This window comes from Hyperolius riggenbachi, chromosome 2, assembly GCF_040937935.1.
Source record: "Hyperolius riggenbachi isolate aHypRig1 chromosome 2, aHypRig1.pri, whole genome shotgun sequence".
In the NCBI taxonomy this organism is placed as follows: domain Eukaryota; kingdom Metazoa; phylum Chordata; class Amphibia; order Anura; family Hyperoliidae; genus Hyperolius; species Hyperolius riggenbachi.
Genome location: NC_090647.1, coordinates 117,759,390 through 117,783,919, shown reverse-complemented (window position 1 = coordinate 117,783,919; position 24,530 = coordinate 117,759,390). Strand labels below are relative to the sequence as shown.

Sequence of the window (24,530 nt, the reverse complement as noted above, 5' to 3'; positions counted from 1 at the left end):
GCCAGCTGCTAGCAGCTAGCACACATCCTGAATAACCTGAGTCTCATAGCATAATCCATAACTTCCCAGATCTGTCATATTTCTGGGGTTCCTGAGATGGCAGCTTCGCCAAACGTGGGGGAAGTGTAGCATGAGTCCCGGTGCTGGTTCTGAGGAAGTTTCAGAACAGTCTGAGGTAAAGACTGCCAGTTAGGCAGTTTGAAAGTGCCCTGATGATACCACAGGGGTCCCACCTCTCATGTCTGGTATCAGGGAGCTGGGTAAATCGAGACAGACCTGAAAATGTTAATAAATCTGCCCTGACCTGTACCGTTCTGTGAGATAGAGCCCATGTATGGTTAGATATGATTTCTGGTCCCCAGGACAAGGGGAGGGCTCATCTCATCTTCTAAGGGGATGTGTGGCTCCCCGCCCTCACTCCCTCCTACTGAATCAGGGGCATAAGAATGGCAGAGGACCCAAACTCAGTGTCCTCCACCCTGAAACATCATCTTGATTTCATCTGTGCCAGCTTGAGGATATGCTGGCATCCACCTGGTCTGAACTCTGAACTTTGATTGAAACCAAGAACTTTAAAAGTTTTCCCATTAAAGGACATCTTTCCAGGAACGAAGTATTTTTTCTCCCTTTTATTTTTCATACTGGCTATTACTGTTTTAATTGTTGATTTTAATAATTGTCTGTATATATATTATTTATTTATATTGCTTTCAATAAACCGACGATATGGTCAGTTCTAGCTACCCTATTATTCAGCATACACAGAAACTGATCCCAGGTCTCTGAAGAGACGCTACTATTGGTTGTTGTTGGCTAGACAGAATACAGCGTGTTTTAACCGTTTTTATTTGTAGATCTAGGCTCAGACAGGCAGCGGGCTCCTCTGTCCCATGGTAACAGAGGTGGTGGCAGATACCCTGGAATCGTGTGTAAGTTGTAATTACCTGTACCTTACAGGCTCCCTTCTGGTTTGTCTGCGGCTAATTCCCAACGGTTCCTGTGCATTGACTGCGACCAGAGTTCGCACGATCCGTGCGCTGGCACCGTTTGGAAGGCCATTTGCGGTCTGACCACCAGGGCCTCCTGTGACAGTGTTTGGCAGCGGTTGGGACCTGTGTTGTGCTGAAAGTATCTAAGATAGCGCTATCCAGAAATTAACTAATTCGTTGGTGTAGCTGGAAGGCAATATATTTTTTATATATACAGAGAGACTGTGTAGCCAGTACCCCTCCCCAAAAGTTTTATTTTATTTGGCATGGAAATGTCCGGGGACTACCAGAACATGTGCCTAGCAGACCTGGAAAATCTTTGCGAAGCGAGGGGCATTGACATCCTCCGCAAGAACAAACGGGACCTGATAGCAGACTTGTCCAGATGGGATAGCCAGCAACTGCGGGAGCTGGATGTGTCCGCTGAAGTGGATATCAGCCCATCTGACTCAAACCGAAGGGAACAAGAGACTGAGAATCCTGACCGTACAGAGGTTGTGCATCCTGAAGGCCCTGCATTAACAGTTACGCAGGAGAATGTCAGTATGGTCCCCAATCCCAGAGTTTCTGAAAGTACTCGCTCGGAACTGGTCAGTACTGGACTGTCCATGGGTGCTGACCCGGTAATGCAGCAGGCATTACGAAAGCTGATGGAGACTGACCTGGAAAAGTACATGCAAGTACATGGAAGCACGAGAGGAACGGGAGCGCCAATCTGCAGAACGCAAGGCTGCTGCAGCTGCAGAACGCCACGCGGAGAGGGTTGCCGCTGAGCGAGAACGGGAGCGCCAACGACAGCATGAGCTAAACATGGCAAAAGTGCACCAGGCCAGCCGGAGTTCTTCGCCCAGCCTCCCTGCTGAAGGAGCTGCATCACCCGTAAGTGCAAAATTTAAAATTTGCTACTATTGAAAAAGACACAGACATTGACTTGTTTCTGCGATCCTTTGAAAAGGCATGCCGTCAGTATAGTCTGTCCCAAGACTAGTGGGCCAGACATCTGACACCTTTGCTGCGCTACATAGCACTTGATGCTTTCGCAGAATTGCCTGCGGAGGAAGATAATGATTATGCCGCTATAAAAGACGCTATCATTACCAAATACCAGCTGACGCCAGAAGCCTATCGCAAAAAGTTCAGGGCCTGGCAGAAAAAGTCTTCTGATTCTTATCGAGATGTGGTCAGCAGCTTGCTCACCACACTCCGCCAGTGGACTCTAGGCCTCACCAAAGGGTCTTATGATGTCCTGGAGGACTTGATAGTCCTAGAACAATTTCTGAACATTTGCCCTGCTGATGTACGACAGTTTGTGCTAGAGCACAAGCCGGCGTCAGCAACTGTCGCTGCAGACCTCGCTGAGACTTTTGCGACTACCCGGGTGCCTGATGCACGCAGAACCACACCTTCCAGCTGGAGGGGAGGTCAGCCCAATACCTCTGCAGACTCTCCTGCCCCTGTGAGCCGTCAGCCACAGAGGCCACCCAGCGTAGCTGCTGCACCCAGGTCTGCAGCCCCTGGAGAGGTCACCTGTCACTACTGCCAAAAGACAGGACACATGAAATTCACCTGTCCGGAGCGGAGGCAGACCACCCCAACACCTGGACCACCTGCACCTCGCCCGCGGCAGACACCACCCGCCAGTGTACCCCAACCAGGAGCCGCATCCAACATGATGTTTGCCAAGGGGGCAGGGAACTCCCCCATCACAAGCAATCACCAGCTGGTTACTGTGAATGACTTGTCCCCGCAGAGGCCATCATTCCTGACAAGTACCTCACCCTCACTAGAGTGGGGGGCACGCTTTCTCACATTCCCCAAGCTCGGGTGTCCATCGACTGGGGGGTGGGAGTTCAAGAGAAGGTTGTTGGGATCCTGGACAACTGCCGGTCCCTGTTTTGCTGGGGACTGACTTGGGCACGCTGGTGTCGTACTATGAACCTGCACCAAGCCCTGTGGAATGCCAGGACGGAGACGGACTCTCTGCCCACACCCAGGTACTTTGCACCCAGGGGCAAGAACAGGGGGTAGGTGGGTTGAACGTGCCCAGTTCAAGGGTACCTGTGTTTGATGTACAACCTGTCTGTGATGAAAATGTTCCTGTTACTGTTATTAATGCTTGTAACAATGATGTAGGTAATGCCAATATGGGCCATTCTGAAGGTATACCCGTGCTAGCGGTAACAAGCAGCTGTACTGCTCAGAACCTGAGCTCAGAACAGGTGGAGGAGGTTCCGGCCTCCTCCTTCTCCTCTGACCACAGGGATGGTACCCTTCAGCCACTAACCTCATATGCCACGGGCCAGCTGGCTGAGAGTGAGAGTGCTGCATTTGTGCAAGCACTCCAGACTGACCCTAGCCTCGAGGCCCTCAGAAGACAGGCTTCTGAGCCCCTCACAGACGAGGCTACGTTCAAGGTATACTGGGAAGGTGGGAAGTTGTACAGTGAGCCTGTACACCCCAACGAAGGTGAAATGAGGATGGGTACCAAGTTGCTTGTGGTACCTAGTGCCTTCCGGGAGCATGTGCTGAAGTCCGCACATGACATTCCCCTGGCCGGGCACTTAGGGATCCACAGGACACTTAATCGTATCCGGGGACATTTCTACTGGCCTCGAATGCGGATAGATGTGACTAACTACTGTCCTCATGTACCATTTGCCAAAAGGTAAAAAGGGCTGGGAATCCCCGCAAGGCTCCCTTGTGTCCACTGCCAATCATAGGTGAGCCCTTTCACAGAGTGGCAGTCGACATAATTGGACCGTTGCCCACTCCCAGCAGCAGTGGCAAGAGGTACATCCTGACGGTGGTGGATTACGCCACCCGCTATCCTGAGGCCATGGCACTTTCCTCCCTGAGGGCGGACAAGGTAGCCGACGCGCTACTTAACATTTTCTCCCGAGTCGGGTTCCCTGCGGAGATGCTCTCTGATCAGGGAACCCAGTTTATGTCCGGACTCATGGAGGTCCTGTGCAAAAAGATACAGATGACGCACATTGTCTCCAGTCCCTACCACCCGCAGACTAATGGACTGTGTGAAAGGTTCAACGGGTCGCTGAAGCAAATGCTGACCACGTTTGTTGAGTCGCAAGGTGGGGACTGGGAACGATACCTGCCTCATCTGTTTGCCTACAGGGAGGTGCCGCAGGAATCTACCAGGTTCTCCCCATTCGAGCTCCTGTATGGTAGGAATGTCCGAGGACCCCTACAATTGATGCGGGAGACGTGGGAGGGCAAGGGGGACCCCACCGATGTCTCTGTAGTTGATTATGTTCTCAAGTTCAGGGACAAGATGGAGTCCCTCACGGAAATGGTAACGGAAAACATGGCCCAGGCCAAACAAAAACTCTGGTATGACCGCACTGCTGGAGAGAGGTCATTTGAAGTAGGTGACAAAGTGTATGCCCTTCTTCCAGTGAGGCAGAACAAGCTGCAAGCGGCCTGGGAGGGACCCTACACTATAGTGCAACGGTTAAACCCTCTGACATATCTGGTGAACATGGGAGGCAGGAAACAGAAAAGCTTTCATGTCAACATGCTGAAGGCCCACCATGACAGGACCAAGTATGTGCTGCCGGTGTGCAGCCGGCTAGAGCAGGGAGAGGCAGACCCCGTTAGACCTGCTGGCTGACATACGAGATGTGGACAGCGACCTAAGCGTCAACCCACAACTCTCCTCGTCCCAGCAAGAGCAGTTGCAGGAGGTGCTGGGTCCGTATCAGCACACCTTCTCCGGTGTCCCGGGGCGGACCAGTCTGGCAGTGCATAGGGTAGATACGGGCACCCATCCCCCCATCAAGCAATCCGCTTACCGTGTCTCCCCAGAGGTGCAAGCGGACATGCAGAAAGAGGTGAGGGAGATGCTGGAGCTAGGGGTGGTTCAAAAGTCCTGTAGTGCCTGGGCAGCCCCTATTGTCCTGGTCCCAAAGAAGGACCAGACAACTCGGTTCTGCGTGGACTACAGGAAGTTGAACGCCATCACCACTACAGACGCCTACCCCATGCCTCGCATCGATGAGTTGTTGGATACGCTGGTGTCCGCCAGGTACCTATCAATCATGGATCTGAGCCGGGGGTACTGGCAGATTCCACTTGCACCTGACGCGAGGCAGAAGTCGGCCTTCATCAACCCTTTTGGCCTCTTCGAGTTCACAATGATGCCCTTTGGGATGAAGAACGCTCCTGCCACATTTCAGCGGCCCGTAAACGACCTGCTGGAGGGACTGCAAGGGTTCGCTGTAGCGTACTTGGATGACATTGCGGTGTTCAGCCCCACCTGGGAGGAACACCTCAAACACCTGTCCCAGGTACTAGAGAGGCTGGCCGCAGCCAATCTGACAGTTAAGCCGAGTAAGTGTCAGATTGGTATGACCGAGGTGCAGTACTTAGGTCACCGGGTGGGGGGGGGGGGGGGTAACACCCTGAAACCTGACACGGGAAAGGTTGACGCCATCCTGGCATGGCCTCGGCCTATCACGAAAAAGCAGGTCCAGGCGTTCCTGGGGACCGCCGGCTACTATAGGAAATTTGTTCCAGCCTATAGTACCCTGGCGAAGCCCCTGACCGATGCCACTAGCAAGAAATACACCAAGGTTGTTAGCTGGACCCCCGCTTGCGAGAACGCCTTCCAAGCGTTGAAGCAGGCACTCGCGAGTGCCCCTGTGCTTCAAGCCCTGGATTTCAGTCGTCGGTTTGTTGTGCAAACCGATGCCTCTGACTACGGTCTCGGCGCAGTCCTCAGCTAGGTGAATGGAGAGGGAGATGAACACCCTATCCTCTACCTGAGCCGGAAGCTCCTGCCCCGAGAGGTAGCCTACTCCACAACTGAAAAGGAGTGCCTAGCGATTGTGTGGGCCCTACAGAAACTACAATCGTATCTGTACGGCCGCTCTTTCACGATCATTACCGACCATAACCCCCTCAGTTGGCTAAACCGTACTGCTGGGACCAATGGCAAGCTCCTACGGTGGAGCCTGTCATTGCAACAGTACGACTTTACGATCCAACACTAAAGCAGGCAGCCGACACCAAAACGCCGATGGGCTGTCCCGGTGTCAGGGGGAACTAGACCCAACCGCGCCAATGGCTGCTACGGAGGATGTCTTGGTGACACCCCCCTACACAGCGTCAGGAGGGGGAGGTGTGACGCCGGGCGACGCCCAGTCGGCCAAAACGCAATTGCGGTCGCTTTGCGACACAAATTGTTAAACCAAGATTTGATGTGTAGTCTCCCTCTGCCTAGGAACAGCTGGGGGATTTGTCTTAGCTGAGTAAGAGCCTGGGGGGAGGTGTTAATTAGCTTGGACATATTCCCTGTGGAAGGCAGAATAACATGGAGGCATGAATTCCCTTTTCTGTTCTGGGAACCAGGTGACACCTAGCTGATCTCATGTAGAGGTTATTTAACCAAAGAGTGATAAGGAGGTCTAGGTTCAGCCAGGCAGGCTACGAATCCCCGGGAGGTCTTGACACCTTGCTCCCTGGTAAGGATCAAAGGCATGCCAGCTGCTAGCAGCTAGCACACATCCTGAATAACCTGAGTCTCATAGCATAATCCATAACTTCCCAGATCTGTCATATTTCTGGGGTTCCTGAGATGGCAGCTTCGCCAAACGTGGGGGAAGTGTAGCATGAGTCCCGGTGCTGATTCTGAGGAAGTTTCAGAACATTCTGAGGTAAAGACTGCCAGTTAGGCAGTTTGAAAGTGCCCTGATTATACCACAGGGGTCCCACCTCTCATGTCTGGTCTCAGGGCGCTGGGTAAATCGAGAGACCTGAAAATGTTAATAAATCTACCCTGACCTGTACCGTTCTGTGAGATAGAGCCCATGTATGGTTAGATATGATTTCTGGTCCCCAGGACAAGGGGAGGGCTCATCTCATCTTCTAAGGGGATGTGTGGCTCCCCGCCCTCACTCCCTCCTACTGAATCAGGGGCATAAGAATGGCAGAGGACCCAAACTCAGTGTCCTCCACCCTGAAACATCATATTGATTTCATCTGTGCCAGCTTGAGGATATGCTGGCATCCACCTGGTCTGAACTCTGAACTTTGATTGAAACCAAGAACTTTAAAAGTTTTCCCACTAAAGGACATCTTTCCAGGAACTAAGTATTTTTTCTCCCTTCTTTTATTTTTCATACTGGCTATTACTGTTTTAATAATTGTTGATTTTAATAATGGTCTGTATATATTAATTTATATTGCTTTCAATAAACCGACGCTATCGTCAGTTGTTGTTCTAGCTACCCTACTATTCAGCACGCACAGAACTGATTCCGGGTCTCTGAAGAGACGCTACTATTGGTTGTTGTTGGCTAGACAGAATACAGCGTTTTAACCGTTTTTATTTGTAGATCTAGGCTCAGACAGGCAGCGGGCTCCTCTGTCCCATGGTAACAGAGGTGGTGGCAGATACCCTGGAATCGTGTGTGCAAGTTGTAATTACCTGTAACTCACAGGCTCCCTTCTGGTTTGTCTGCGGCTAATTCCCAACGGTTCCTGCGCATTGACTGCGACCAGAGTTCGCACGATCCGTGCGCTGGCACCGTTTGGAAGGCCATTTGCGGTCTGACCACCAGGGCCTCCTGTGACAAACAGGCGGTGCTTTTAAAGTTTATCTGAAGAAAGACCTAAAAGTAAACTTAAGGTGCCCGGACATTACATGACTTACAGGCCGATCGACCATCAGATTTAACAATTATAATCGAATGAAAAATCAGTGCCACCAAGAGCATGTTTGATTGACAAAGCAACCAAATTTAGCCCAAAATGGTGCCTGTGTATGAATACTTTACCTGTTGGCATCAGTCACCGAACACTTCATTCCAGCGCAGGAAACTTGGACGCAGCAGTGAGCAACTTCGGCACCGTCAGAAGACGCTGCTGAAGTTACTTATAAAAAAACACAATAATTCGGCTTCCAGCAATTGCTGGAAGCCGAATTATTTCATTTCCCACCATCCATGGCGGCCTGGAAGTATTTAACATTGATGGGAATTTGTGCAGGAGCAGAATAAGCCATTAAGGCTGTATCCTGTGCAGATTTCTCTCGTACTCTGTCACTGGCTCAGTCTCTGCACTCTGCAGTTGGTTGTCCGCACCCAGGCTATGCATATACATAGGTTAGGATTTAGTTAGTGTTAGGTCCCCTCCCATATGAGGATGACTTCTTCGCAGTGGGAGGGATGAGTACTTAACAAGTTGCATGCAAGCTGTTACAGGAAACCAACATCCTTCATTGGTAGACAAGTCATGTGTATGCTAGGTGTGTATTTTATCCCACAAGTGGGGCTTGCACTCTCTTGCAGGTAGGCACTTGTCTGGTTTTAAGTAGCGCTGTTAATTTCCTTGCAATGTACTAATTTAATTCAATTTTGGTCAGCTGCTCCCACTTAACAGTTTTGCTTTTGGTGTATATGCAGAGCTTCTGTTTGGGTTCAAGGTGCGTTTGCAGTTTCTGGGGGGGCTCAGCGCACCTCTGATTGGAGGCCATTCAGAGGCGGCCTGGTGATGCGCTGATCCACCTTTTGCACAATTTTCAGTCTCTGCACTGTTCCTCACACACATTGCCCTTGTGCAATACGCTGGCAACCGCGTGTGAGGAGGAAGAGATGAGGAGACAGACCGTGGCGGACATCGACAGGTAAAGTATTCATGCATGGGCATGAGGTAGGGGGGGTACATCCTCATTTGGGGGTACAGCGGCCAGGGCGACCTCACTAGGGAGATTCACAATTGATTTTAAGTAAAAAATCTTTCAGGAATCGGCCTGCAGTTTATGGTAGAGGCCTGCAGCGGGTCGGGTACCCACGGGTAACCCGAAATGCAGGTCGATTTAAGCTGCGGGTCGGGTAGCGAGTTGCGGGTATCGGTCTTCGGGTACGGGTCACGGGTAGTGAAAGCAAACATGTTAATTCTGACTGTGTCTTTTGCTTACTTTAAATATTACTTTAAATGTGCACTTTAGAAGAAAATGTAAAAAAGCGGGTCGCGTGCGGGTAGCGGTTCTGCGGGTATCAAATTCACCAGAAAACGGGTCGCGGGTCGGGTGTGGGTATGAAAAAGTGGACCCGCGCAGGCCTCTAGTTTATGGTGTCCCGAATGGACAGGCCTCTGGATCCATGTACGCTTGTTCATGGATTGGAGCGCAGCCGCAAACTTCCAGAAGGTCCCAGCACTGGAACGGTGATCAGGAGGAGGACGTGGAAAGCCTCTGGAGGATAAAGATGCTTCCTTCTATTGAGGCTTCCCCCAACGAGACAAGTATCTAACTTTTTAGAATTACAGATTTACTTTAAAAGTTTTTGGTGTACTGATCTCCAAGTGCTTTTCTGCAACCAACACTTCAGTGAAGGTACATCCTAATCTGCACAGCCAGCAGAGACACACACTGTCCCACTGATAAGACTGCACTGGCTGTTAATTTGATGCTGCGATTCTTTGTATTACTGGAAGACATGTATCCTGCTCCCTGCTGTTACCAAATTTAGTATCAGCCGGCAGAGCTCTCCACATCTCTAGGAGGAGAACAAGGACCCGCTGTGCCAGCTATTGATGTGGGGACTATGGGAAGTCTGATGACTGACAGCTGCTGCTTCACGTCTTTCATTTCAGAAAGTCTCCACATCCAGGCAGTGCACACAACTGTTAATAATAGATTAAGCAAACAACAACAACAACAACAACTAGCTTCTCCAAATGTACTTTACAGAAAGAGGCTCACAATAAGGAACATCTGATTTTAATAAGACAGTAGGGATAGGAAGATTGAAACTTCCCCAGGCATCCAAATTACAGCTTACTGCATGTCAATCAGCTAAAGTGACTCCTTCATTCCCATCATGTATAATGAAAAACCAGGTCTCATTGCCTGGAGTTTATGCTCGTTCCCAGATTGAAGCCATTCGAGTCCAACACCATGAACCAATGAGAATCCTTCCTGAAGCTTGGGAGGATTCCCATTGGTCTTTTGCAATCCAATGGGAGCCCTATGCTTCTGCTGAGGCTCTGAGCTTTATACTGGCGCTAGTTCCTGAGCCCAGCAGCGATTGAGGAGATCCAAAAACTGAGGAGTAAACTGATGGGGAAGGGAGTCAGCACAGCTCTGCGTTGCACGAGACTCCTCTGGGGGCGGCGCTTGCAATCCCATTCATTATAATGAATGGAATCGCGGGCACAATCGCCCCAAAATGTGTGCAACCATGCACTGCGATTCAGTGGTGAATCAGTGCATGTATGGTAACAGAATACAGTCTATGCACTCTGATGTCCCTGCAATCGTGTTTCCATAAGCGTGGCTGAAACTGACACACTAGACAGAATCGCATATGCGTTTTCCATAGCACATAGTGGAAAACGCATACGGGATTCTGCTTAGTGTGTTTCTACCCTCAGTAGGCATTTGACAATCCTTTGTGATTATTTCAGGTGGCTGATTCCCATGCAAAAAAAAAAAAAAACATCAGCTGGCCTGTCCTACAGAGAGGGGTGAGGAGAGGCATACATGAGTTAGTCACGGTGGGAAATAAGAGTGGAAAGCATGTTTTCCCCACATTTCTGAATGGTTATTAACAATCTGTGGGGGACATTTATCAAGAGTGTTTGAGACAAAATATTGGTAGGTTTGTAGAAATCCGTGCAGAACTGCCTCAGACATCTTAAGAAATCACTAGATAGTGCAGTGCCAGTTTCCTTTCTGAAACAGTTGTAAAAAAGCAACAGCAATTTCCCTCACACACTGCACTGTCTGAGAGACCTTCCTAACACCTAGTTAGGAAGGTCTCTCAGACAGTGCAGTGTGTGGTAACCAATACATCTGCTGTATTGATACCAGCAGGCTTTGAGGAGGAATTAAGCAGGTGGGAGGAGCACTTCACAAATCATGTCTAGCTTGCACTCTGCACTGTCTATCTCTGTACTATCAAGCACTTTTTAATCTGCAACAGTTTAGGGATGGATTTGCACTTTTCCTAACTGTAGTGCAGCTCTAGAAATTCATGCTAAACTGCCACTATTACCTAGGATTTAAGAATTCTTATCATGCAGAACTGTTCTCCCTGCTGGTTAGAACAGTTTAAGAAGAAAAACCTGCCGGTAATGCTTTGATAAATCTGGCCCAATGAGTCTTGAAGGACACCTGTACACAGGCATGAGAAGTCACATTGCGATTTTCTCATTATACTGCATGTGTATTTGACAAGATTACTGCATGTGTCAGACATTCACACTGTACACCTTTGTCTAGGATTTCTGATGGGATAAAACATTTTGACCAAATGGCAAAATAAAATATGAAAAATGCTGCATGCAATGCAACTGGCGAAGACCACCACAATTACCATGATCATTGCAGTGCCCTTGCAATTGGCAGATTGTGCATGATCTAAAAATTGGATCGAAACATGACCAGTGGAAAAGGTAAGATAGCCCTGGCTTGCTGCGAGTATGTGATTTTAATGGAAAGGGCTCCTAACAGTCAGGCCACTGGCAGGTTTTAAAAAGGAAAAAAAAGATGGCGGCTTAGATGATTTCTCTCAGATTGCCTTTGCTAGAGATCACAAGGATACTTTAAAGGAAACAATAGATCACAAAGAAAAAAGGATGCGGAATATTATTTTGCCCCTTATACTCAGCGTTGATTTTTAGTTATAGGACTTTTCAGTCTCTTATAGGGATGATCAATGAGATGCAAATATTTCATGCAGAATTATGTAACGGTGTGCAAATTTATGCATCTTGAAAATTGACTCATCAAGTCCCTCCAAGGTTTAAATGGATTGGTTTATTTTCAAGCTGCATATATTTGCATAAAAATTACATAATCCTGCATGAACTCGGAAATATTTGCATCTCATTGATCACCCCTACTCTTTTAGCCACATACTTTCCAAGTGAGTTTGGGCCACCAGGAGCTATCTGGGTATTCTTTAGTAAAGAGGAGGATATGAAGTTATGTAGTGCTAGCACTGCCTTCCATCCCATCACTTCTCCATTACCCAGGTAGGTCTATGGAGGTTAGGTTGTCATGATAAGAATTTTATAGCAATATCCTGAGATGCTGGATGGTAGGCGCACCCTGCAAAACAGGATTCTCCCTCCAACCAGCTCCTAGAGGAGTCATAAGGCTCATACACACATCAGACTATAGTCTTTGGACTATCACAAACCAAGATCACAGACCAATCTTACCACCCTTCATGTAGTATGAGAGCCATACCTTCACAGTCTTTTCTATGGAGCTGAACTCCCCATCAGAAAAAAATCTTTGCAAGATGCTGCACACACAGATGCTGTACAGACACAAAAGATCAGTATCTGCAAAAGATCTGTTCCTCCCAAAAATCATTTCCTGCAAATTGCAATGATAGTCTATGAGATCTGCAGATCATCATACACACATGATTTAACTGACATTCATCTGCAGACCAAGCAATCATCCGCAGATCTGAAAATCCATCCTGGTGGATCTGATCTGCAGATGAATGTCAGTTAAATCATGTGTGTATGATGATCTGCAGATCTCAGACTATCATTGCAATTTGCAGGAATGGATTTTTGGCAGGAACAGATCTTTTGCAGATACTGATCGTTTGTGTCTGTACAGCATCTTTGTGTGCAGCATTTTTTTTTCTGATGTGGAGTTCAGCTCCATAGAAAAGACTGTGTAGAGTATGGCTCTCATACTACAAGAAGGGTGGTAAGATTGGTCTGTGATCTTTCATTTTCCAAAGACTATAGTCTGATGTGTGTATGCACCTATAGTGATGTAGAAAAACATGACATGTCCAAACTGCAGTAAACCCTTCAGCATAGGAAACCCCATATGCTCTGTCCTCCCTGTCACAGATTATGCACACTGCTGAGCTAAAACAAAAGCTTTAGGAACACACTAACCCTGCTTGGCTACTTACTTCTCCACCATGTTTTTGCTCTTGAGAATATGATTGAGCTCTGCTGACGTTTGTGGTCCCTGGAGTTTCTGTCCGTTCAGCATTTCCTTCTCTAGTTGCTCTATGGACTGCAATGAAAAAGTAAGCTTGTAAAGACAAATTCCAAAATGTATTTGCTCACTGTCCCCATCACCCACAAACATTTAAGCTCAGTACTAATATACAGTAAATACTTTATTTTCTGTGGTGGCAAAGTCTGGATTACGGTGACTGGGCTGGCCTCTTTTGGTGATCCGGATTGCTAGGTTCTTTGTTCCATGCATTCCGAGTGTAAGTACCATTGTGGACAGTCATGGCCGAGACAAAGGAGCTCAGTGAGGACCTCTGGCTGTGCATTGTGGCTGCTAACAAGTCAGGAAAGGGCTACAAGGCCATTAATAAATGTTTTCAAGTTCCACTGACTACAGTGCAAAGTATTATTAAAATATTTATTAAAATACTGTGGAAAATCTAAGAGGACGTGGTCAGAAGCCAAAAGTGACACTTGTGCTGGCCAGGAGGATAGTGAGAGGTGAAAAAAAATCCAAGGATCCCCACCAAGGCCACCCTGGTGAATCTGGGCTCTGCTGGTGGCAATGTCTCAAGGCAGACAATCCAACAGACACTGCACACTACTGGGTTCCACTGATGCAGGACAAGGAGAACACCACTTCTCCAGATAAGGCACACAAAAGCTTGCTTGGCCTTTCCAAATGCTCATCTGGACAAAAGAAGACGACTTCTAGTCTTCTGTGTTATGGTCAGTGAAACAAAAATGTAATTGTTTGGTCACAATGCTGTTTCCTTCAACATAAAGAACACCATCCCCACTGTCAAACATGGAGGAGGGAACCTAATGCTTTGGGGGTGTTTTTCAGCCAATGGACCAGGGATCCTAATCACAGTAAATGGCACCATGAAAAAAAGAGCAATACATTAGGATTCTCAACAACATCAGGCAGTCTGCAGTCCGCAAAGAAACTTGGCATTGGGCACCAGTGGACACTTCAGCATGACGATGACCCAAAACACACAAAAAAGTGGTGAAGAAACGGTTAGCAGACAACATTAATGTTTTGGAGTGGCCCAGCCAGAGTCCAGACTTGAATTCAATTGGGAATCTGTAGATGGAACTAAAGATCAGGGTGATGGCAAGGGTGATGGCAAGAAGACCCTTCAACCTGAAAGATTTAAGCTCATTGCTAAAGATGAATGGGCAAAAATACCTGTGGAGACATGCAAAAAGCTGGTCTACAATTATAGGAATTTGATTGTTGTAATAGCCAATAAAGGCTTTTATATGGATAACTGAGAAGGGTATGAATGACACTTTTCTCTCAAATGTAAATAAAAGATGAGAAATAGTTCCCCCCCCCCCCCCCCCATAATGCCTCTTGTACATAGTCTTTATCTTTTGGGAGACACCTGTCCATTTCCCATCAAAAAAAATGACTTGCTGGTTGAATAAAAGTAACACTATCGATCTACATATTTTTTTCAATTGAGATAGGAATGGTTTAGGAAGCGCTGCTCCGTACTGGTGTATACATTTCACTGGCAACCTCTTTGTTTACAGTTATCAAAATACTTTCAAACTTTACTAAAGCCAAAACTGACGGCAGAATGAGCCATGAGGAGAGGGGAAATTCCCCTCACACTTGATCAGTTAACCCTGTGTATAACTGTGTGTGAGAGTGAAAGCTCCCTATAGCTGCAGCTTCAGTGTCCTGCGTTTCTGACCGAAGTGTCTGAAGAGAGCAGAGGAAATGTTAACTTGTTAACATTTGTCAGGGCCCGTTTCCACTTGTGCGGTGCGAATCGCCGCAGTAAAAATTTGCATGCGGGTGTATACGAATTTTCATGCAGTCGCTTGCGAATTCGCATGAAAATTCGCATACCAAAGCCGCAGGTGATTTCCCTATTAAATACATTAGCGGCGATTCGCATGCATTCCACACGCAGGCAAAATTGAGGGCTCTGCCGCGCAGAAAAATCCTGCACAGAAAAAACGCTCAGGAAAACTGACAAGTGGAAACAGGCCAATCCACTTGTATTGGCTGTGCGAATCTGCATGCAGGAAACGCATGCAGATTCGCGATAGTGGAAACGGGCCCTAATTGTCACAGCTTCTGATACGGTTTTTGCTTTCAGAGAAAATAAGACTCTGTAGTCTGATATGCAACACTGATGTGCATTGAAGCAGACACCCCTTCTGCAAGTGATTTGTCCCAATAGAGCTGAATCCTACACACAATGAATTACAGCTTTTGCCTCTGATATTTAACATGAAAAAGTAGGAAAAATGTTTACACAGCTACTTAGACATTATTTGTACAGTCATTTTAGAACACGTGGGCATTGATAGTATTTCTTTAAGTCAAAATTTGCCAGGGGTATGAATAATTATGTTCAGCACTGTATATACCATTCTCAGGATAGTGATGTGCAACATCACTGCTGGCTGAATCACTGCTAACATGTAGCCGGCAGTGATGAAAAAAAAAAAACATTGTTCTGCTGCTAGCCACACAATATAATGTCAAATTAACGTACATTTGGACATTTCCTCGCTACAAAACCATACATTCCTGGAAGCTAAAATGCTTATGAAAAAAAAAAAAAAAACCTAACGTTTATTATCCAGACAGCTTGTTTTACAGACTTAAAGAGAAACCGTAACCAAGAATTGAACTTCATCCCAATCAGTAGCTAATACCACCTTTTACATGAGAAATCTATTCCTTTTCGCATACTGATCTTTAGGGGGCCCTCTATGGCTGATATTGCGGCGAAACCCCTCCCACAGGAAACTGAGGACCATGTTCCTGGCAGTTTCCTGTCTGTGAACCAGGGGCGTTCCTAGGGTTCTTGGAGATCGAGAGCACCTGTGGGCACTAGGTGGGGGGTATATGTGGCCCGCACAGTGAGTGGGCGTGGCCATGGGTGGGGCCAAATGTACATGAACTTAGCAGCGGTGTAAGCTACAGATAACAGGCCTGCCCATCGAAATGTTGGATGGAGCCCCCTGTCCTTTTAGATAATTTACAATCAGTATAGGCATAGATCAAAGCTGTATACGCACATACAATTTTGATTGGTCAATCACTGACCAATTTTACCACCCCCATGGAGTAAGGGGGTCAACAGAATGAATTTGATGAACAAAGCTAAAATTAGCTAATCACAATTGTATGTGTGTACCAGGCTTTACAGCTTATATTGTACATATTGAAAGTAGCAGGGATTACCATACAATACAGCTGGTTTACAATCAGTAAAGGCACAGAGTAAAGGTGGCCACACACACGATACAATAAAATGATCAAATTTTACGGCAATTCGATAAAAAAACGATCGGATATTTTTTTTCATTCGACTGAAAAATCTGATCAGCTTTCTTTTTATCGATCCGGAATGCCAGATATTTTTCTTCAATCTTTCTAAAGATTGTATGGTGTGTTAAGATTGTCAATTTATTAATATACACACACCCTAGCAAATTTTGTCAGAGTTTCCAATCATTTTTATCATAATTGGTAAAAAATTGAACATAGGTGTGTGGTACATTGGTCAGATATTTGAAATGTTAGTCAGAAAAAGTGATTGCAATTCTTAAATTGAACAGATATTTAAAAAATTGTATGGTGTGTGGCCACCTTAACACCTTATATTGTACACACTGGAGGTAGACCAGCACACAGTGCAGGCACTAGAGAACAGCTTATATTGTACATACTGTAGGCAACAGAGATCAGCACACTGCAGCTAGCGAGCCGAAAAATATGAGGGTTACGTTGCGCGGTACGCGAAGCGAAAAATAGGTGTGGCCATGGACCAGAATGTGGGTGTGGTCATGGGTGGAGACAAATTTACATGAACTTAGCAATAGTGGGACATTAGATTAGGACAGTGGTGGCAAACCTTTTGGAGGCAGAGTGCCCAAACTGCAACTCAAAAGTCACCTATCACACAGTGGCAACAGCAATTTAAACTAAATACTGTACAAACGTTTTAACACATACATGAACATTATGGAAAATCCAAGTTGAAAATAAACTGTGAAGATAAACAGAAAATAAAACTGGGAGTTTATAAAAAAAAAATTAATACATTTTTTTTTTCAGTAGTAGGATGGATGAAATTGTTTTAAAAAGCTAAAACAGTAGGTTTAATGCTATTGTCTCATATGATGATGATTCAGCTTTTCCCATAGTCTCGCAGTTCGCAATCATGTGACCCCCAACAAGACAAATTCAGCAGTCATGAGGCACATAAATAGACAGTATTTCACATAAATAGGCATACCCTGCATTAATACAGAGGTTATAATTTGATGGACTATAATTAAGTTCGGACGAAGTATCTAATGCTCCTGATACAATTTGGGCTCCCTGGACTCTATGAACAATTCTTAAAAGAATCTCTAGGAAGAAGCCACTATGTACTAGAATATGATATTGTTGACCTCTGATTGTATCTAAGCTTAATTCTGTCCTGTTGTGGCCTCTCGGCACTGTTTTGTTGTATTAAAATCAATAAAATGATTTGTTAAAAAAAAAAATAGGCAGAATGCCCCTTAATATGGTAGACACCTCTCACCTGGCTTCTGAACTCTCCTATACTGGATGCTGTGCCTGGCAATACTGTTTTTGGCTGGATTGGGGATGATGTGTGGGCTGAAAGGCCTGGCAGTGAAGCTGTGGCTGGGGGTGATGCTGTGACCTGGCTGGCGGTAATGCTGGGCTGTGCTTGGCTGGTTGAAGTAAATGCTGGCCTGACTGGTGATGATGCTGTGGCCTTTTTGACAGTGATTCTGGGCTGGTTGGCTGGTCTGGATAGTTTAGGTAGTGACAGGAGCCCCCCAGCTCATTTAGTGACAGGGACCCCCCCAGTGTATGTAGTGACAGGAGCCCCCAGGTTAGGTAGTGAGTAACAGGGACCCCCAGGTTAGGTAGTGAGTAGTGTTGGGTGAACACCTAGATGTTCGGGTTCGAGAACGTTCGCCGAACATCGCCGCGATGTTCGGGTGTTCGCGCCGAACTCCGAACATAATGGAAGTCAATGGGGACCTGAACTTTCGTGCTTTGTAAAGCTTCCTTACATGCTACATACCCCAAATTAGCAGGGTATGTGCACCTTGGGAGTGGGTACAAGAGGAAAAAAATATTTGAAAAAGAGCTTATAGTTTGAGAAAATTGATTGTAAACTTTCGAAGGAAAAACTGTCTTTTAAATGTGGAAAATGTCATGTTTCTTTGCACAGGTAACATGCTTTTTGTCGCCATGCAGTCATAAATGTAATACAGAGAAGAGGTTCCAGGAAAAGGGACCGGTAAAGCTAACCCAGCAGCAGCACACGTGATGGAACAGGAGGAGGCGCAGGAGGAGAAGGCCACGCTTTTTCAGACACAACAACCCAGGCCTTGCATGAGGACAAGAAGCGTGCAGATAGCATGCTTTTTACCGCCATGCAGTCATAAATGTAATAAAAAGAGGTTCCATAAACAGGGACCGGTAACGATAACCCAGCAGCAGCAGCAGCACACGTGATGGAACAGGAGGAGGCGCAGGAGGAGAAGGCCACGCTTTGAGACACAACAACCCAGGCCTTGCATGAGGACAAGAAGCGTGCGGATAGCATGCTTTGTACCGCCATGCAGTCATAAATGTAATAAAGATAAGAGGTTCCATAAACAGGGACCGGCAACGCTAACCCAGCAGCAGCAGCACACGTGATGGAACAGGAGCAGGCGCAGGAGGAGAAGGCCATGCTTTTTGAGACACAACACCCAGGCCTTGCATGAGGACAAAAAGCGTGCGGATATAGCAGCAATGCTTTTTGCCGCCATGCAGTCATAAATGTAATACAGATGAGAGGTTCAATAAACAGGGACCGGAAACGCTAAACCATCCCAGATGTTCATTGGTCATGTTACTTGGTTGGGGTCCTGGAGTGTTGCGTAGTCGTTTCCAATCCAGGATTGATTCATTTTAATTTGAGTCAGACGGTCTGCATTTTCTGTGGAGAGGCGGATACGCCGATCTGTGACGATGCCTCCGGCAGCACTGAAACAGCGTTCCGACATAACGCTGGCTGCCGGGCAAGCCAGCACCTCTATTGCGTACATTGCCAGTTCGTGCCAGGTGTCTAGCTTCGATACCCAATAGTTGAAGGGTGCAGATGGATTGTTCAACACAGCTACGCCATCTGACATGTAGTCCTTGACCATCTTCTCCAGGCGATCGGTGTTGGAGGTGGATCTGCACGCTTGCTGTTCAGTGGGCTGCTGCTGCATGGGTGTCAGAAAATTTTCCCACTCCAAGGACACTGCCGATACCATTCCCTTTTGGGCACTAGCTGCGGCTTGTGTTTGCTGCTCTCCTGGTCGTCCTGGGTTTGCGGAAGTCAGTCTGTCGGCGTACAACTGGCTAGAGGAGGGGGAGGATGTCAATCTCCTCTCTAAAGTCTCCACAAGGGCCTGCTGGTATTCTTCCATTTTGACCTGTCTGACTTTCTTCAAGCAGTTTTGGAACATTGTGTTTGTACCGTGGATCCAGAAGGGTATATAAACCCAGTAATTGGTGTTGTCCCGAATGCGCACAATGCGTGGGTCGCGTTCAATGCAGTCTAGCATGAATAGAGCCATGTGTGCCAGAGTCCTACCAGAATCCTCATCATCCTCTTGTGAGCGTTGTGATAGTTGTTGTGATGCATCATAGTCGTCACCTTCTTCCTGGTCTGCTTCTGCTGACCATTCGCGCTGAATTGTGGAAGTCCAACGTGCACCGCTCTGGCCCTCGTCAGTGGTGGCAGGAAACTCCTGCTCCAACTCCAGCTGTTCCTCCTCCTCTTCTTCGTCATGTGTCAGCTTAGCCAACCTTAAAGCGCAAATGAGATTACTCCCATTATCACACACAACCATGGCCGGTTTCAGGTCCAGCGGTGCCAGCCACAAATCCGTCTGTTCCTTTTTTCCCCTCCAAATTTCCTCCCCTGTGTGCTGCTTATCCCCAAGGCAGATCAGCTTCAGCAACGCTTGCTGACGCATGCCAACAGCTGTGCTGCACTGCTTCCACGATCCTACTGCTGCTGGTGCTGGGTTCGCGTTTCCGGATGAGGTACAGCTTTGAGATGCGTTTGAGGAGAAGGAGTCAGAGAGGTAGGTGCTGCTGTTATCCAGTGGGAGGGACGGCGGTGCAGGTGTTTGCGGCGTGGGCAACACCCGCGCCGTAGCAGGTGAGGAATCGCTGCCAGGCTCCACAAGGTTCACCCAGTGCGCGGTAAGGGAGATGTATCGACCCTGGCCGAACGCACTCGTCCAGGTGTCAGTGGTGAGGTGAACCTTGCAGGCAACGGCATTCTTCAAGCTTCGGGTTATTTTGCTGACCACGTGCTCATGCAACTCAGGCACTGCAGAGCGCGCAAAGTGGTAGCGGCTGAGAACCACGTAACGTGGGATGGCCACTGACATCATGCCCTTGAAGCTGTTTGTCTCCACCACTCGATATGGCAGCATTTCGCAGGCCAGAAGCTTGGCTATGCTGGCTGTTACTGCCACGGCCCGGGGGTCATTTGCTGGCAATTTCCTCTTGCGCTCAAACATCTCCGAAAAAGACAACTGAACCGTAGGGCTGCACACCGAAGGGCTGTTGGTTGTTGTGTTTGATGAACACTGGGAGACCTCAAGAGCACTACTCCGGAAAGTGACAGTGCGTCATCTGATTTTTTTGAATGTTTTGAACCACGCAATGACTGGGCTACTGCTGCTGCTGAGGCGGGTCTGGTGGTGAGTCTGGTGAACCCAAGGGAGGCAGTGTTGCTGGTGGTACCCTGTCCTGCCGCGTTTGCCCACAGAGTGGGATGTTTGGATAGCATGTGGCGGCTCATGCTGGTGGTGGAGAGGTTGTTAATACTTTTCCCCCTGCTCAGGCGGGTCTTGCACACCTTGCAAATCGCCATGGTACCATCCTCAGTGCAGTCTTCAAAGAAAGCCCAGACTTTGGAGCATCTGCCTTGCTGGCGATTTCTGTTTGCGCCTCTTTTGCCTCTCACTTGAACTTCCACGCTTGTGGTGCCTGAAATTGCGCGCCGCCTACCTTGTGGCACAAGGCGAACTCGTGCAGCAGTGGGTTCTTCAACAGACTCATCTGTGCTGCTGCTACGACAGCGATGTTCTCGTTCACAAACAAAATCTGGGTCTATGTCCACATTGTCCATACCCTCCTCTTCCATCTCCTCAAACTCGTCATATGTCATTGTGGGGGGCCGCCGCCGTGGAGTAGAGCTCCCCAGAACAACCTCTGCGCAGCTCACTCCAACGTCGTCTGGTTATCTGGCAGTTGTGTGCGTGGTGTCGCTGCCGGTTGTGTCAGCTTTGTGCCCACTGGCTCCTTGTAACTGGCTGAGGACTCGGACCTCGTGCGTGATGTGCTGGTGCTGCTTAACCCACTGCTGGACGCTTGAGAGGTCATCCAAGTAATTATCTGGTCCTGGTCTTTTGGATCTGTGAGGGTTGTTGTCCTGGACAACATGGGCGGTATTGAGTGGGTTTTCTTGGGTGCTCCCCTGTGGGCTGTGGCCTGTACGTGAACCGTCAGGGGAAACACCTCTTCCCTTGCCCCTCCCTCTTTCACCGGATTTCTTCCTCATTTCACTTATCCTTACAGTACACGCTGACTGGCAGCAGTACAGTGGCAGTACAGAAATGCTATACAGTGGTGGGTGAGCGGTGTACCACTATTGCCAGCAGCGACACCGAGCACAATGCTATACAGTGGCGGGTGAGCGGTGTACTACTGTTCCCAGCAGACACAGAGTGGCAGTAAACAATGCTATATAGTGTGGCTGAGCAGTGTACACAGAGTGGCAGTAAACACAATGCTATATAGTCTGCTATATAGTCACCCCGAACGGGGTGATGTTCTGCAGAACCCGAACAGTGGCGAACACTGTTCGCCCAACACTACTGGGAACGCAGATTTTAGTACCTAAACACACGATACAACATGTTTTCCGGGGTCGGACTCTGAGGCACATACAGATGGTCCCGATCATCATCCTCATCATACAACTCTTCTCCTGAGTCTGACCCACCCACCACCTCTGCCACCCCAACATCCCCAGACACAGACCCCTCATCGTCCTCAACATTAACTTGGGATGCTGGCCTGAGCCCGACCTCCTCCTCCACATCAGGCCCCATCATCTCCTCAATGGCAGCCCTCATTAATCGCTCTGGCGCCGGACACAACGTTCTCCTCCGGGGAGGGCTGCTGCTGACCACTGGCTGCTGGGGTGGATGTTATAGCTTGCGTGGGGCGTTGGCTGTTGCTGTTGTTGGGAGTGCTGCTCACAGCGGAGGTCTTTGAGGAACTCATGGGGAGCTCATATAGTGGTTGACGGTGAGTGGAGTATTACTGATCCCAGCAATATACACACTGACTGGCTGAGTACGCAATGCTATATAGTGTGGCTGAGCCGTGTACACAGAGTGGCAGTACACACAATGCTATATAATAGTCTGGCTGAGCGGTGTACACAGAGTGGCAGTACACACAATGCTATATAGTCTGGCTGAGCCGTGTACACACAGTGGCAGTAAACAATGCTATATAGTCTGGCTGAGCCATGTACACAGAGTGGCAGTAAACAATGCTATATAGTCTGGCTGAGCCATGTACACAGAGTGGCAGTAAACAATGCTATATAGTCTGGCTGAGCGGTGTACACAGAGTGGCAGTACACACAATGCTATATAGTCTGGCTGAGCGGTGTACACAGAGTGGCAGTACACACAATGCTATATAGTCTGGCTGAGCCGTGTACACACAGTGGCAGTAAACAATGCTATATAGTCTGGCTGAGCGGTGTACATAGAGTGGCAGTACACACAATGCTATATAGTCTGGCTGAGCGGTGTACACAATGCTATATAGTCTGGCTGAGCGGTGTACACAGAGTGGCAGTACACACAATGCTATATAGTCTGGCTAAGCCGTGTACACACAGTGGCAGTAAACAATGCTATATATAGCGTGGCTGAGCGAGGTACACAGTGGCAGTACACACAATGCTATATAGTGTGGCTGAGCGAGCGGTGTACTACTGTTCCCAGCAGCGACACACAATGACTGGGGGGACCCTGGCTAGCGTGGCTGGAGCGCGAACTACCCTGCCTGCCTACCCAAAGCTAAACCCACAGACAAATGGCGGAGATATGACGTGGTTCGGGTATTTATTTACCCGAACCACGTGACCGTTCGGCCAATCAGAGCGCGTTCGGGCCGAACCACGTGACCCGTTCGGCCAATCAGAGCGCGTTCGGGGTCCGAACCACGTGACCCGTTCGGCCAATCACAGCGCTAGCCGAACGTTCGGGGAACGTTCGGCCATGCGCTCTTAGTTCGGCCATGTGGCCGAACGGTTTGGCCGAGCACCATCAGGTGTTCGGCCGAACTCGAACATCACCCGAACAGGGTAATGTTCTGCAGAACCCGAACAGTGGCGAACACTGTTCGCCCAACACTAGTAGTGAGTAACAGGAGCCCCCAGGTTAGGTAGTGAGTAACCAGGGCTGTGGAGTCGGGACAAAAATCTTCCGACTCCAACTCCTCAGTTTATGAAACCACGACTCAGAGTACCCAAAATGGCTCAAACTCCGACTCCTTAGCCAATACTTAACAGAGCTGTGGATTTTTTACAAAAATCATCCGACTCGACTCAAACTCCTCAGTTTATGAAATCAACAATTCCAACTCCGGGTGCCCCAAATTGCCCCGACTCAGACTCCAACTCCACAGCCCTGTGAGTAACAGGGACCCCCCTCACCTGACAGAGCCAGCAGCGTGTTAGACCTCGATCAGCGGGCGATCCGACCAGTTAGAGTGGGCGCACCACGCTGTATATATGCGGAAGTGATGTCACTTACGCATATCAGCGGTGTCAGCTAGGTCCTAACGCCCGCTCTAACTGGTCACCCGCTAATCGAGGTCTGACTCTGCTGACAGACAGCGGAAACAGCGGGGGGGGGGGGGGGGGGGGTCGTTAGGGGGCAGCGGGCACCCCTGGAAATAGATTGGGGCACCCCAGGACATGTTGGGGCATGGGCCCCCCCAAAATAGGGCTAGCAACGCCCATGCTGTGAACCTCATTGCATTGTGGGAAATCGATAATTTGCAACTGCCAAAAAAAGCAAGACGCATCTCCTTCCACTGACATCCAGCAGTAAAAATGTCACCATGTGATAAATGTCAGGATGTAAATCAGGGAGAGGAAAGCTTTTACAACGGGCAAACACTGACTAAGGGCCCATTCACACTAGAATCGCTTTTCTGAGCGTTTTGCGATTGATTACCATTTTTTAAAAATCGCTCCCATTCACTTTCATTAAAATTGTGGCAAAAATCGTAGAAAAATTGCTGCGATTTTGCGATTGCCTACATGAAAATCGCATCGATTTTTCCCACGATTTTTACTGCAATTTTAATGAAAGTGAATGATTTTAAAAAATGCTAATCAATCCCAAAACGCTCAGAAACGCGTTTCTAGTGTGAATGGGCCCTTAATCATTTATACATAATTACTGTAAAAATGAAGCACTTTTTTTTGGTTACAT

The 24,530-nt window shown here is 48.0% G+C and overlaps 1 protein-coding gene across 1 annotated transcript in view; it reads right to left on the bottom strand.

Moving 5' to 3' along the window:
* Positions 1-24,530, bottom strand: part of GPD1 (glycerol-3-phosphate dehydrogenase 1) — a 107,189-nt gene that overhangs the window by 4,106 nt on the left and 78,553 nt on the right. Inside the window, exon 7 of the mRNA XM_068265110.1 lies at positions 12,899-13,005. Within this exon, the coding sequence (XP_068121211.1) occupies positions 12,899-13,005 (107 nt within the window). The remainder of the gene's footprint in view (positions 1-12,898; positions 13,006-24,530) is intronic.